Source organism: Papaver somniferum, chromosome 4 (genome assembly GCF_003573695.1).
Source record: "Papaver somniferum cultivar HN1 chromosome 4, ASM357369v1, whole genome shotgun sequence".
Classification (NCBI taxonomy): domain Eukaryota; kingdom Viridiplantae; phylum Streptophyta; class Magnoliopsida; order Ranunculales; family Papaveraceae; genus Papaver; species Papaver somniferum.
The window spans coordinates 35,639,673-35,654,610 of record NC_039361.1 but is presented as its reverse complement, the minus strand read 5'-3'; the positions used below and the strand labels follow the sequence as shown (position 1 = coordinate 35,654,610).

General features: G+C 37.0%; 3 protein-coding genes and 1 non-coding gene across 7 annotated transcripts; 3 read left to right on the top strand and 1 right to left on the bottom strand.

The window, feature by feature from the left end:
• The first annotated feature begins 2,943 nt into the window (after window positions 1–2,943).
• Window positions 2,944–5,159, top strand: LOC113275141 (peptidyl-prolyl cis-trans isomerase FKBP53-like). Of its 4 annotated transcripts, none has more exons than XM_026524583.1 (8): window positions 2,944–3,035; window positions 3,182–3,255; window positions 3,353–3,591; window positions 4,173–4,270; window positions 4,404–4,491; window positions 4,583–4,624; window positions 4,708–4,756; window positions 4,895–5,159. In XM_026524583.1, exons 3-8 carry the CDS (start codon window positions 3,474–3,476, stop codon window positions 4,941–4,943), a joined length of 444 nt encoding a protein of 147 aa, XP_026380368.1. In that variant the 5' UTR covers window positions 2,944–3,035; window positions 3,182–3,255; window positions 3,353–3,473; the 3' UTR covers window positions 4,944–5,159. The 4 variants fall into 4 exon arrangements, with proteins under 4 accessions (XP_026380368.1, XP_026380367.1, XP_026380370.1 ...); XM_026524582.1 differs by having other exon boundaries at window positions 4,158–4,270; XM_026524585.1 differs by having other exon boundaries at window positions 4,120–4,270.
• A 1,359-nt stretch (window positions 5,160–6,518) lies between these two features.
• On the top strand, window positions 6,519–8,298 carry LOC113275140 (peptidyl-prolyl cis-trans isomerase FKBP53-like). Its single transcript, XM_026524581.1, has 7 exons — window positions 6,519–6,765; window positions 6,848–6,921; window positions 7,006–7,232; window positions 7,326–7,467; window positions 7,586–7,673; window positions 7,767–7,857; window positions 7,955–8,298. The coding sequence occupies exons 1-7, from the start codon at window positions 6,753–6,755 to the stop codon at window positions 8,085–8,087; spliced, it is 768 nt and encodes a 255-aa protein (XP_026380366.1). The 5' UTR covers window positions 6,519–6,752; the 3' UTR covers window positions 8,088–8,298.
• A 108-nt stretch (window positions 8,299–8,406) lies between these two features.
• Window positions 8,407–8,480, bottom strand: TRNAV-CAC. Its single transcript has one exon. It is a non-coding gene; the product is annotated as a tRNA-Val (tRNA).
• A 1,724-nt stretch (window positions 8,481–10,204) lies between these two features.
• LOC113272332 (peptidyl-prolyl cis-trans isomerase FKBP15-3-like) lies at window positions 10,205–11,191 on the top strand. The gene is made up of 5 exons (XM_026522183.1): window positions 10,205–10,507; window positions 10,587–10,674; window positions 10,774–10,815; window positions 10,933–10,981; window positions 11,098–11,191. The coding sequence occupies exons 1-5, from the start codon at window positions 10,205–10,207 to the stop codon at window positions 11,189–11,191; spliced, it is 576 nt and encodes a 191-aa protein (XP_026377968.1).
• The last annotated feature ends 3,747 nt before the right edge of the window (window positions 11,192–14,938 follow it).

The following is a 14,938-nucleotide window of genomic DNA, read 5'->3' as shown; positions in this document are numbered from 1 at the left end:
ATTTTTGGTGATGTCAAGAGAGCACTATCTTTGTCCCTCCCTATGATGTAACCTTATGATAGTGCTGCCTGCATGTTTTAGGATGATCTGTCAAGATCTTAATGAGTTCCATGACTTTGCTTAAAGCGGAGTGTGGCAGGACACTCTTAATGGACTCACCTATGTGGATGTTGGAAGTGGGTCCGCTTCCTATGAGAATTTGAGCTTTTTCTCTAGAGACATTCATTAAGTCCGGGATTTAGCCCACGGCCAAAACGGGCACAACGGCAAGAGCTTGGCAGCTTTCTTTTTCTTTGAGACATCAAAGTGTGGTTGTTATTTCTGAATTGCACTCAATGTTGGCGGTTCAAGACATTGTGTTCACCGTAACAACAAGCAGTTCCGGTAACCTCTCACTAAGTTAAGGTTCAATCTCTGGGACACCTTAGCCTAATATTGATGTATTATGTTTTCTCGGATTTCGTCGATATGTTTTATCATTCATGTGGTGGATTGTTAGAAAAAACGGCTTTGTTATACCAAATTTGCATGGACTATGTTTTGATCTCTAGACCTATTGCCCACTACTTGTTTTTTCATTTGAATAGATAAAACAATAGTCCCACATAGACTAAAATCTAAAGAGTTTTAGATTTAAATACCATAGAATTGTCTAAAAGGGCATGGCTCTTGGGTCATTAGACTTTTGTGTGAGGGGGGAAGGCCTAGACTAGGGCAAGGTTTCCTTTCGCGTACGCGCGGTGCTTCGCACAGAAGCACGCACGCCGCCGCCGTCCGGTCGGTCGGGTCGGCTCGGGCTCGGGTTCGGGTGTGGGTGTGGGTTCATTAGATCCTATCTTTTTGCTAAAACTTTTGGTACGTGTTTTACACACATGTAGAAGAATCTTCTTCTTTGTCTGCACATGTTTTGTCCTGGCTTTCTTGTCTGTACATATTTTTTTTGGCTTTCTTGTCCGTACGTGTTTGGCTTGGCTTCTTAACAACACACTTCTCTAAGCCTGACAAAGGAAACATTGTTTTCAACCAAACATTACCAGTATTTCTGTCATACGCATGAAGCCAACATACTGCTCTAAGCCTGACAAAGCCAACACTGTTTTCAACCAAACATTACCAGTATTTCTGTCATACGCATGGTTTTGTTGCATGCATTTTTCCTCTCGTTTGTAACGTCTTAAACACTATATAAGGGAGGAGTCATACAACATTGAACATACAACAGAGAAACATCTCTTCTTCTGCTCCCTCTGCTTTCAGAAAATAAGTTTTTATTTCTAGTTTCTCTGTTTTTAGCTTTTGCTAACACTGCCAAGTTCTAAGGGTACTCTCTTTGTATGCTACATTGAGGGGTACTATCAGTAGTTGTATCCTGGAGGTGACTCTCCAACTTCTATAGCATCTCAGCGGAGTAGCAGGCGATATTGCCTTTAGGACAGCGTATCGTATACGTGCCTCTACATTTTCTGTGCATCTCCAGCAACATCGGTTTGAGCTAAGTATCTTCTTCTCAGTTACATTTTTAGTTCTATGTGCAACAGAAGATTGATGCCAGAAACCCAAAAATAAATAATTGAATGAACAAAGTCCAGAAAGATTTTCTCCTCATGAACAATCAATTGAATATAACAATCAAAAGCGTCCATTGGGTCTCTTCATGAACAATCAAAAAAAAAAAATCAATCGAAACTAAAAGTTCATAAACCATTGAATTACCTAAGATCTTTGGAACTCCGATGATTTACATGAGTACACAAAATTAGAAAAATGGTAAATGCCTATTTGAATAGGTAACTAAATTACATCCTTATCTCTTACTTATTTGATCATCATATTAAAATCAACACTGTCTTTTGATGAAATGTTTAATTCTTAAACCTTCTGATTGATCTACAAATCAATCCCTAACTTAAAACATACCAAAACAAATCAAATCAAGTGAAATTCTATTAACATGTACCACCGGAGATGGATGCTGGCTCTTTTCTCAATATCTACCAACAAAATATGCTAACAATTTCAGAGAAATTATATCTGCAAAAATTATAGAATCGAGTTGAACAACTAAATCAAAGAAACATTTCAGAAAAATTAACAAAAAAAAAACGTAAAAAATCAAACTCACATGTAATATTGGCAGAGTATGGTTTAGAAACAAACTGAGAACCTTGGGAAGATGACATCGTGTGAGGTTTACATAGTGGAACATCTCAGGGATTAATTATAAGAAATTAGTGAGTTGTTACCGAGCTGTTACTGGGGATCTTTTTTTTCTTTCATAAGGTATGAATCGTTTATGGAGAATAGGTTTAATAAGAACCCTATTTTTGGCAGCTGGAATCAATAGGATTTGAATAGCGGATACTATAGTGAGTAATGAGGATCTTTGTTGTTAATTAGTAACGTACGAAACTGGAGGAGGAAGTAGAAGAAAACCCATAAATATGTGTAACTAGAATTAGGGTCGTTGGATTAGGGCGTAAAATAGGGAAAAAATTTCAGTCGCGATTTATGTCCTCAATTTTCCTGTGTTTTTAGAGCAGTGAGAGCCGTTGATGGCTTACAAAGGCTTATTTACAGCCGTCAGATAGTTCCAAAACCATTTGTTTTTGTAAAATAGATATTTAGAAGTTATATAAACTAAATTGACTCCCGATTATGGATTAACTTCCCGATTGTGAAGTTATCAACCGATTGTAAATGGTAGTTTGGCCATTAAAAAAACGAAAAATAAGGAATGACTGCGTTTTACGTTTGGGTGACATTTTTTATCTTTTTGTGTCAGCTCTTAATTCTTTTTGGGTCACCCTAAAAATGACACGTTTTAATTAAAGGAAATAAATATATTTATTTTCAAAGAAGACAAAATTCTTGTGAACGACCAAAAAATCTACAAGATCTTACCATTTAAAGTAACTTTTGGAAGGGTTTAAGACGGGAACAGCTGTAAACTTCTTCTACGGTATAAACTGATATTATATTCTACTTTACTCTTTCAAATAGTTTTGTTCTGTAGCAGAAGTTAATGGCTTTTTGGGGTTAGTTTTCTGATCTCCGAATGTTTTACTCTCTTATTTCAGAATTCTCGTTTCCTTAATTTTCTAGTAAAATTTTGTAAACTCTTGAAATAAATTTTTGGATTATTATTTTTTCTTTAATAATCTTTTGTTTGTTCTTTTATCAGGAATTGAATTAGTGCCAGAAAAACCTTACACCCTTGTCTATGATAAATCGCGAGGAAGATGACGCATTTCTAAGGTTCGTCTTTAAAATCCTTGTAATATCCAATTCACATGGAAACCGTAATAAGATTGGATTGATTAATTCGATTCTAATTTCTGTTTAACTGTTGCAGGCAACATTAGGTATTGATGATCATTCAGAAGAGAGGAGTGTTGTTAAATGTAAAGTAGGAGATAAATACCCAATACTTTTGTGCTCGCTGCGGCCTCGTGTTAAAGATTCGTGTTCGATTGATGTTGAATTTATTGAGAATGAGGATGTTGTTTTTGAAGTTATTGGTCCTGCCACGACCAGTGTGCATCTTGTTGGCTTTTATGTTGGCAATAGTCATTATGGGGACAATGGAGAAAGGTAAGAAATTTCCAGATTCTGCAGTTGCATTTCGTATAACCTAAATTAGATGAGTTTCAAAGCAACTGAAAAACAACTAAAGGTCAACTTATTTCAATTGTGTATTTATTGTGCAAGCTAATCCCTACGAATGGTGGTTAGTTCTTCCACAGTTTAGACACTCGTTGTTTGTATATATCTTGCATACTTGGTACTTGAATTGAATTGGTTTTGGTTCAGAGTATATATGTTGTTTCCTGAGGTCCATTAGTAACCCACGGTGTCTGCAGATGCATAATTGGGACTTGGGAGGTGGAACCCCATAAGTACTAAGTACTTGGTAATTCCTCTCACTTAAGAATTATGTGGCCTCGGAAACAAGTCACCTCTTGACCCCCCCTAAGACTTTGATATCTCAGCACAAATTCATATCAGGAGATATTTAGGGGACTCAACTACGGTAGAATTGTTGTTTCGCAAAAAGAAAATGTCATTACCATTTGATTGTTTAATTTTGTTTCTCGTTGCTAATTATGTATCGCTGAAAAGTGATCATTGTGAGTTAAACAATATGAAAAAGACTGTAGACAATGGAGCTGCAGTTAATGGACGTGTACGAAAATTTTCTAATGGTTTGGTTATTGAAGACTTGGTAATGAATCCAGAACGTGTCAGCATACTGGCTACTCCTGGATCTACGGTACATCTCTCTCTCCATGTGTATATGTAACCTTAATAACTTTTTTCGTTTGAATTTGTAGTCCACTTGTGTGAAAATGGAATGCTTGAACTCTTAAGGATCAATGGACTTTAATAACTTTATCCGCCTGCAGGTGTTGATATCTTATGTTGGACAATTGAAGTCCAATGGCTTAGTTTTTGATTCAAGTTTCTCCAAACCACCATTTTTGTTCAAATTAGGTATTCATCTATTGCACCCAATTCAAACTTCACATATGATGCTATATGCTCTTTGTTTTAACTCCTAATCGATCCATATTTCGGGTTTCAGGGGCAGGAGAAGTTATCAAGGGTTGGGATATTGGGATAAATGGTATATCCATCGGCTGAACAAATTTTCTTACTTCAATTGATTGAGAAAGTAAAGTAAAAACAATTGTTTCTGTTAACCATCAGGTATGCGCATTGGGGACAAAAGAAGGCTCACAATTCCACCATCTTTGGCGTATGTATTGCTATATTCAACTGTTATATTTCACAATCACAAACTAACACTGTGGATAACATTATTTTTTAACGGAAAGCAGAACATATCCCTTTTTGTTTTCCTCATATATGTTTATGTTCATGTTCCCTATTTCAGGTATGGGTCTAAAGGACGTGAAAATGTACCACTCGGAGTTTATATTTGAGATTGAGATGCTTAAAATTCTACGGTAATGCTAGATTGGTTTAAGGCCTACTGTTTACTGTGCAAGTAATATAACTATTACGGAAGTTATTTTGGTTAACTGTGTCCTGGCCCCTGGGCTTGAATTTGAAGTAGCAACATTGTTAATACTTGTTTGCAAATAACAGCTTGTGCAATCTTTGCTGCAGTTTGATAGAAACCGTATTTAGTTTTGCGAGCTCTACTTGTTATGATCGTAATAGAAACCGTATTTAGTTTTGCGAGCTCTACTTGTTATGATCGTAAAAGGTTATACTAACTATGTTCGGCTATGGAATGATTAAGCCCATTAAAGCTTTCCAATTTGTTGTGGTTAACAGCTATTTAGGTGATAGTGATGCATCTTTGGATTATGCAGCTGGGGAAACAAATCTACTGTAGGTTTTTCTTTTTCTTGTCGCTGGCAAGCAAATTACCTGCATATTGAACAATTACCATTTACCAATAGTTGCCAGCAGAAGCAGACATGGACATATAAGGTACAATAATTGCTGAGCTGACTATTTTAGAATAAAATGGTAGAGATTATAAAGGTTGGCTTAAAGTTTAGTGGTCTGTTGGCCAAGTTTGATCCTCAAAAAGAACAAAGAAAGAAAACAAAAAAAAAAGTTCAATAGTAAAAAAATAGTAGAGAGAACCCGGAGGATCCAAGACGAAAATCTTCTTTACTTATATTGTGATCTTCAAAATGAGTGTATTAATAATTGAAACCTTAGGATACCAGAGATTCGCAAGCTCAACTTCTCATGTTGTTTATCAGATTCAAAATGAGGAAAATGGACGTGCACATCGAAAAGTGTACTCCGATAAAAGTTGTGTGCATCTTAATCATACATTATAGAGCCTTTTGAGTATAGACACTGGCAACCTGTGTTTGAATGAGCCCATTGGAGCATCTCCATGAGGAAATTGAAGACCGGTGAAGTAACCAGGTGCTGGTATCTGGGATCTGAAGTCAAATGTCCTATCGCACATTAGCTTATGCATGACAAATTTTTATAAGAACATTTTGTAGCGAGGAAGCCCATATCGTTTGCGGTGCCATACAGTGGTAACAATTTACATGCAACCCAAATTTACCACAATTTCACTTTTGAGATGGCAGCCCAAATTTACCACAATTTCACTTTTGAGATGGTGGTAATGGGCAACAGTTATTTAGATGGTAAAAGTGATAAAAAGGAGAGTGATTACTGTCTAGAATCAATCAACTCTTGAAAGGAAGAGATCCCACCGCTGCACAGTTTATGCAGCTGGAAAAATAAATCTGCTGTAGGTTTTTCTTGTCGTTGGCTAGCAAACGTGCATATGAATAAGGATCATCAATAGTTGCTTTTCGTCGACAAGTAGACGTGGACATATAAGGCACTCTAGCTGGCTGCTGAACTGGAAATTTTAATATAAAATAGGCTAGCCAGTAGCCATAAAATAACACAGGTCATAAAGATTGGACTTGACATGTTGTCCTTGGGAAAATTTGATCCTTCCAAGGGAAAAAGAAAGGCGAAATAATCAAGTTCAAGAATAAAAAGAATAACAAAAAATTCCAAGGACCCAAAAAGAAAATCTTCTTTTCTTCTCAATTATTATTTTGTGATCTTCAATAGTCGCACCAGCAACCTTTTAATTGCACCTACCAACATTATTGCTATTTGGATTATCTATCGGCACCTTAAAACGAGTCTATAAACACACTCTTCTATGTAATGAAGCATTCTCTGGCTCTACTCACCCTACATTCTTCTTCTACGTACGGTCTAACATCGAAGAAATGGCTTTCTGGGGTTAGTTTTATCATCCTAAACTCTGACTTTTTAACATATCAAAATTCCGTTTCTTGATTTTGGTTTTTGTTATTACTCTCAGGAACTGAATTACTTGCTGGAGAACCTGTTACCCACGTCTTCAAAAAATCGCAAGGAAGGTTACGCATATGCAAGGTTTGCTTCTAATTCGTACTATGTTGCTGTGGTTTGTTTTCTTTTGTAATGTATATATACTGAGTCTCCATTTGATTGTTGCAGGCAACACTAGGTGTAGGTCTTGCCGAAGGGAGGAGTGTAGTTCAGTGTAAAATAGGAGACAAGAGTCCGATTCTTTTGTGCTCATTGAGGCCTTACAACAACGAAACATGTTCTGTTGATATTGAATTCAAGGAGGAAGAGAAAGTTATTTTTGAAGCTATAGGTCCTACAACAACCAGTGTGCATCTTGCCGGTTTTTATCTTACCAATAATGCTGATGGACAAAGGTAAGAAGTTTTTAGTAACTAAAGCTATTCCGGTGCACGAGTGTTGAAAACTTTTCTTGTTTCTAAGTATATGCTCCTGGACAATGATCACAGTGATTCGAACGAAGTGAAGAAGGCTGAAGATGATGAAGCCGGAGTAAATGGACGTGTAAAAACATTTCCCAGCGGTTTAATCATTGAGGATTTAGAAAAAAGCCAACATTCTAGCACCATGATTGCTAGTCCTGGATCTATGGTACAACTGAACAGACAATCTTTAACTCTGCTGGTTTCTGTTTTTTTTTTTTTTTTTTTTGATGAAAATGGAATTATTGTTTGAACTTTGACTGATTAGAGTCAATTTTATGTTGCAGGTGTCGGTATCGTACGTTGGAAAATTGAAGTTCACCGGCTATATATTTGAGTCAAGAAACTCCAGCTCACCTTTCTATTTCAGATTAGGTATTAATTTAGTTCAGCAAATTAAAGTTTCACATGTATAGTTTTAAATGCTGTCTATTTCAACATCTAATGGGATCATATCGGGGGTTTCAGGCACAGATGCAGTTATTGCAGGATTGGAAATCGGCATTACTGGTATGCGTGTTGGTGATAAAAGAAAGATCACAATTCCACCATCTATGGCGTATGTATTCCGATCACGTTTATTCTAAATCATAACAACATTCTAAGGGCAATGTGTATACTTTGCATGTATTCTGATCCTCTTGTTTTTATTTCAGGTATGGTCCTCAAGGACGCAAAAATGTACCACCGGAGTCATGGGTTGAATATACTATTAAGTTGCTTTCTATGAGTAACAGTGTACCCCCACTGTTCAGCGACGAGCAAGGATCCAATGTTGAAGTGGACTAAAATTATTCTTGTGCTATTGCTCATATTATTCACATCCACTGTTAAAATTTTCATACGGATTTGAATCCAAAATAGGGTACAAAATCTTCCTTTAAAAGTGATATCCATAAAGCCACCCCAAGTTCCATCTCTGTCTGTAAAGTAATTTCTAGGAATGTTGTTTTTGAATGGAAGAGAAAGATTGTATTGCAGAAAATATAATTTCTAAAAATGTTGTCAATAGTTTGTGTGGAAAAATGATTATGCATTTTACAAACAGTTTGTAACAGAACTTATACAAAGCATTTAGTTGGTTTTTACAAACCAAAAACAAAATGCATGTCTGATCCCAGGTTCGAACTGGGGACCTTTAGTGTGTGAGACTAACGTGATAACCAACTACACCAACCAGACCTTGTTCATTGTTTCGTCGGTTCAACGACGAGTGCCAAACAACATCAAGAAACAATATACACCGACTGTACGAACTAAAAGACAATTCTTCGAAAATGTTAATGGGATTCCCACAACCCTCCTCCTAAGGTAAAGGGTCGGAGGTGGTGGCCAAAAAAAAACAACACACTAGACAAGTGACAGAGACACTGACATGGATCATGATAATTGGAGAGGCCAACTCAATATAAGGTGTAAACTGTAAAGTCTAAACTAAGTGCAACAAGGCACAAATGTTAATATTAACTCATCTCTGTTACGATGGTAAAATCATAAACAGTTTGATAGTATATGTATGTCCATTGAAAGTAAAGGTGTCCGTAGGAATGTATGACCGGAATTGCACGTTGACATCAAAGTCTATCAAGAGCACGTTGAGAAAACCATGGCAGCTTAATTATTACCACAGCTTGTACGTACCACAGCTCCACAGTAAGCAGTGAGCCTAACTGTCGCATTGAAATTATGAAGCCGTACGTCCATTCATGTTAAATTGCTGTATAAAGTAGCATTCTGTACGGGCATGTATGACTCTGATTCCGGATATGATCATACGAGTACACTCATGTTTGTTGTCAGTATACATGGTACTTGATGAATTGGCGGTACTCCAATCTATAGATTCTGTTGGCAGATTTCTTACTGTTCATGACGAAAAGAGCTACGCAACAAACTGTAGGCAGATCTTGTTGATCGATAATGAGTGAGGATCATGACAAAAGAGCTACAGTAAGTTGTTTTTTTCCTATTTTTGTTTTTTCTGGTTTACTGTCTCGGGCCCTTGCTGATCTTTGTCAGAAAACAAAAAGGAGAAAGGAAAGCAAATTATTGACGAATATTAAATGAAAAAGCATGCAGTAGGATTTTTAGAGTGATGTGGTTCATTGGCCAGATTCGAGCTTAGGGATTGAGTAGTCGGCAAGATTAAAATAAGAAGAAGAACAATCATGCAGTATGGAAGAAAAAAAAAATTAAGTGGAAATATAAAATGCGCCAGAAAAAGAAGTGGCAGCAGCATCCAAAACTATCTAAAAAAGAGTAAATTAAGAAAAATGCAAGATCTTTTTTCTTCTCAATTAGTATATGTTTCATCGAACAGTCTCCCCAGGGCCCAGCAGCTTTCTAATTGCACCTAAATTATGTCATTGTATATAGAAACCTGCAAAATGTATGCTTCAAGACAAAACAAAACAAAAAAAACCTGGAAATGGTCTATAAGCACATTTGGATCGCTGTATGTGTTGCTCAAGCTGCCTCCCAACATCTTTCTGCATTCTAGCAAAAATTTTAGAATAGAGTTGTTGCTAGGTGAACAAATGGCTTTCTGGGGTTAGTTTCATTGTTCTAGAGTTTTGTATTTGAGAATTTTTCCTTTCTGGGTGATTTTTAAATTTTTTGAAAGTATTAATGACAATATGGTTTTTTGTTTGCTGTTATCTCAGGAATTGAATTAGTTGCTGGAGAACCCATCACCTACGTCTATGAAAAATCGCGAGGAAGGTTGCGCATTTCTAAGGTTTGTTTCCCGTTCATATATAGAATATATACTTGAATAAGATTGTTCGGAGAAGCTATGCCTCCATTATTGGTTAATTAATCTCAGTGTCTCACTTGGATTGTCGTAGGCAACATTAGGTATAGGTCTTTCCGAAGGGAGGAGTGTTGTTCAATGTAAAGTAGGAAACATGAGTCCAATTCTTTTGTGCTCGTTGAGACCTCGTACAAAAGAATCTTGCTCCATGGATGTTGAATTCAAGGAGGACGAGGATGTTGTTTTTGAAGTCATCGGTCCTACAACAACCAATGTGCATCTCTCTGGTTTCTATCTTGCCAGGAGTACTCATGGAGAAATTAGGATTAATGATCAGAGTGAGTTTGATGAAGCTGAAATAAATGGCAACATACGAACTCTGGCCAGCGGTTTAATCATTGCGGATTTAGAAAAGGGCCAACATCCTAGCACCATGATAGCTATTCCGGGATCTAAGGTGCAGCTCACTTTATGTCCCTTCCTGTACATATCTATAAAGTCTAAAAATTCAATTGATCGGAATAACTTTGTTTCAGGTGTCAGTATCCTGCATTGGACAATTGAAGTCCAATGGCTATATATTTGAATCAATAATTTCGAACGCACCTTTTTATTTCAGATTAGGTACTTAATATTAATTTATTGCATCTAATCTTAACTTCACATGTATGATGCTAAATGTTCTCTATTTAATCTTCCAACGGATCCATGTTTGGGTTTCAGGAGCTGGTGAAGTTATCGCCGGATGGGAAATTGGGATTAATGGTATCTTTATTGGCAGTGCTTAGCAGAATATCTTCATTTCAACGGTTAAACAACTTTTATTTCGACTGATAGGCAAAAAAGCTTAAGATATTCTTATTTTCGTTCCTTGGTTCTCAGGTATGCGCGTTGGTGATAAAAGAAGGATCACGATTCCACCATTATTGGCGTATGCATTTTCATTTTTCTTAAATCATATCCGACATTCCAAGGCTAGTTATCGTCATTATCTGCTCACAAAAATTTGAAATCTTATGGTTATCTATGTTGATGTTTTTATCTCAGGTATGGTTCTAAAGGACGTCAACATGTACCACCCAATTCATGGGTTATATATGAGATTAAGATGCTTAGTATTAGTTACAGCGTACCCGTGTAATAATCTAGCAGTGTTGCTTAAAAAACATAAAAAATGATCCAGTAGGGTTGTTAATTTCGGCAACAAGGATAAGATTGTTTCATTGTTCTTAAAGTTTCAAAGATCTCTGTGAAGAATATATTCAGAATAGATATTTTTTTGTTCTTTACATGTGATATATATAGAGAGTTATGAATACAGAATATCTAAAAGATATGTTTCCTAATCTAAACAAACTCTGACTAGAATACAGGGAAGTTTTAACAACAACATAAGACTCGGACTGTGAGTTGAAGACTTGTTCTGGTGGTTGTGTTGCCACTGCTGTGGCACACAATGTGTACACGTCCAATACCCCCCCTCAAGTTGGAGCGGGAGGGTCGTGAGGCCGAACGCCCAACTTGCTGACAAGATGTCTAAAATGATCCACACCAAGCGGTTTAGTAAAGAGATCGGCTAATTGGGCTGCAGAAGGAATGTGAGTTGGTTTGATAAGTCCAGAGATGACTTTTTCGCGAACAAAATAACAATCGATTTCAATATGTTTAGTCCGTTCATGAAATACCGGATTTTCAGAGATGTGAATAGCAGCCTGATTGTCACAATAGACTGGAATTGGCTTCGGAATATTGACACGAAGATCAGTGAATAAATAATTTAACCATTGTAACTCAGAAGTTACCCTAGCTAGAGCTCTATATTATGCCTCAGCAGAAGAAAGGGAAATAGTGGGTTGTTTCTTGGATTTCCAAGAAAGAGGACTAGTACCCAACATAATGAAATAACCCTCTGTAGAGCGACGAGTGATTGGACAACCTGCCCAATCCGAATCAGTGTAACCAGCAAGAGAAAGTGAGCTAGTAGCAGAAAGAAAAATGCCGTGAGCAACCGTACCTTTTAGGTAACGAACAACGCGATAAGCAGCATCCAGGTGACCAGAACAAGGATGTTGCAAGAACTGACTTAAATAATTCACAGAATAAGTAATATCAGGACGAGTAACCTGAAGATATAGAAGACGACCAATTAAGCGACGATAGATACTTGGATCAGAGAGAGGATCACCTGAGTTTGGTAATAATTTTAGGTGTTGCTCCATAGGAGAGGCTGCAGGTTTAGCACCTAAAAGACCAGAATCCTGAATAATGTCTAGAATATATTTACGTTGTCCAAAAAAAATGCTATTTGGAGAACGAGAAACTTCAATGCCCAGAAAATATTGCAAACGCCCTAGATTTTTGAGTGAAAATTTGGCTTCGAGTTTTTGTATGAGCTGCTGGATAGCCAAATGATTATTTCCTGTAATAATGATATCGTCGACATAAACCAAAAGATAAATAGAGATGGCGTCGGAATGAAAAATAAAAAGTGAATAATCAGCACGAGACTGGATAAATCCTTCCTCCCGTAAAGCATTAGAAAATTTAGCAAACCATTGACGAGACGCTTGCTTAAGACCGTATAGAGATTTATTTAGTTTATAAACACGAGTATCACCCTTTGTTTGAAAACCATGGGAAGTTTCATATATATTTCCTCATGAAGATCCCCTTGTAAAAAAGCATTATTGACATAGAGTTGAGGGAGAGGCCAATTGAAAATGGAAGCAACAGATAATAAAACACGAACAGTAACTAATTTAGCAACAGGAGCAAAAGTGTCATGATAGTCGATACCTTCCTGTTGTGTGTATCCTTTGGCAACGAGACGCGCCTTACGACGATCAATATCACCATTCGACTTATATTTAATCTTGAATACCCATTTACAGCCAATAGCATATTTTCCAGGTGGAAGAGTGGTCATAGTAAAGGTATCATTATTAAGTAAAGCAGTATGCTCTTTGACGATGGCATCACGCCATTCTGGATGTTTAATGGCTTCCGTAAAAGAGCGTGGTTCATCATTAGAAATAACCGAAGATAGAAAGGCACGATGTTGCGGAGTAAATTTATCAAAAGAAATGTAATTTGTGAGAGGATACAGAGAATTAGACATACCTTTAGAAACAGAACAAACATAATCTTTCAGGTGAGATGGACGAGTATGTGTTCTAGTTGACCTGCGTAAATTAGTATCGATGGTAGAAGTCACTTCAGGAGAAGAGATGTCCGAAGAAGTAGATTCAAGAGGAGGTCCAGTTGTATGAGAAGTATGATCATCCAGAATGTGTGTGAGAGAAGTCGAGTCAGCAACTTGCAAAGAAGGTAAATTAGGTGAATGAATATCAATGACAGAATTTGAAGGAGAAACAGACATGGAGTCTTCATAGAAAAAATCAGTATCTGTAGAGAGTGGAAACACAGTGTCAGAAGTGAATTTAGCATCTTTGAAGGGAAACAAATGCTCATGAAAAACAGCATCTCTAGATACAAAAGTTGTTTTTGTGGAAATATCCAAAATGATGTAACCCTTGTGGTTATGAGGATATCCTAAAAAAACACCAGTCTTAGCCCGCGGGTCAAATTTAGAATGAATCTTTGTGTTTCTAGCATAACAGAGACAACCAAAAACACGGAGATGACGATAATTAGGGACAGTACCAAGAAGAACTTCATGTGGAGTTTTATGTTTCAAAATAGGAGTTGGCATTTTATTAATAAGATAACATGCCGTGAGTAAACATTCTCCCCAATAAGTAAGTGGTAAATGAGATTGAAAACGAAGAGCACAACCTACGCTGAGAAGATGACGATGTTTGCGTTCCACAACACCATTTTGTTGAGGGGTGGAAACACAACTTCGTTGGTGATGGATTCCATGGGATTTGAACCAGGATTGCATGTCTTGAGATAAAAACTCAGAACCATTATCAGATTGTACTCTTTGCAATATGGAAAGAAATGGAATGGAATTACCAGTTGATATTGTATCTATTTTGTGAGAATATTGGGTGATAACAAAATTAAAAAAATATTTGAGAAATTTAAAAGTTTCACTCTTGATGTGCATGAGATAAACCCACGTACAACGGGAATAGTCATCGACTATTGTTAAAAAAATACTTTGTACCAGTGAGTGAAGGTGTCATAAATGGACCCCAGATATCACAATGAATAAGTTCAAAACAGCGTTTTGAAGACACTGAATTTTTATTAAAAGACAAACGGCTTTGTTTAGCCAATGGACAGACATCACAAAAGGGAGTAGAACTAGATTTAATGTAATCAAAAGTACGACAAAGAAATTTAAAACGATTAAAACTAGGATGACCTAGTCTGCAGTGCCAAACGTCGGCAGTTGTTTTATTACATAAGACTCTATTGAATGACTTGTGCGGATGGGCTTGAAGATGATACAAGCCAGAGATAAAATCAGCCCGACCAATCACTGCTTTCGTTACACGGTCCTGAAAGAAACAAACATGTTCGAAGAAATAATTAATGCAATTAGTTTGGCGAGTTAATTGACTCACAGAGATGAGATTGAACTTAAAATTAGGAATGTGATGTACATTCGACAGTTTTAGTGTAGGCGAAAAAACAACCTCGCCAATATGCTTAACCACGGAGAATGAGCCATCCGGGAGTTGCATGAGAATGGATGATTGAACAGGTATGTAAGATGTAAAGTAATGAAGTGAGTTGCAGATGTAGTGCGTTGCACCACTGTCCACAAACCATGGGTCAACAATGGAGGTGGATAGAATGTTACCTGCAAAATTGGCACGAGCATCAGGTTGTGCAGAGTCTGGTGCAAGGTTGATCAAGGCCAAAAGGCGAGCATACTGATCAGAAGACAGGGAGGGAAAAGCGTGTGGTGCAGCAG

Bases quoted from the DNA above. Each gene is read 5' to 3' on its own strand.
- LOC113275141 (XM_026524582.1), top strand. From the start codon at position 3,474: ATGTTGAATTTATTGAGAATGAGGATGTTGTTTTTGAAGTTATTGGTC. The intron at 4,271-4,403 runs GTACATCTCTCT...ATCCGCCTGCAG, and splicing joins TGGCTACTCCTGGATCTACG to GTGTTGATATCTTATGTTGG. The intron at 4,757-4,894 runs GTATGTATTGCT...TCCCTATTTCAG, and splicing joins ACAATTCCACCATCTTTGGC to GTATGGGTCTAAAGGACGTG.
- LOC113272332 (XM_026522183.1), top strand. From the start codon at position 10,205: ATGAGTCCAATTCTTTTGTGCTCGTTGAGACCTCGTACAAAAGAATCT. The intron at 10,508-10,586 runs GTGCAGCTCACT...ACTTTGTTTCAG, and splicing joins TAGCTATTCCGGGATCTAAG to GTGTCAGTATCCTGCATTGG. The intron at 10,982-11,097 runs GTATGCATTTTC...TTTTTATCTCAG, and splicing joins ACGATTCCACCATTATTGGC to GTATGGTTCTAAAGGACGTC.
- LOC113275140 (XM_026524581.1), top strand. The intron at 6,922-7,005 runs GTTTGCTTCTAA...TGATTGTTGCAG, and splicing joins GAAGGTTACGCATATGCAAG to GCAACACTAGGTGTAGGTCT. The intron at 7,858-7,954 runs GTATGTATTCCG...TTTTTATTTCAG, and splicing joins ACAATTCCACCATCTATGGC to GTATGGTCCTCAAGGACGCA.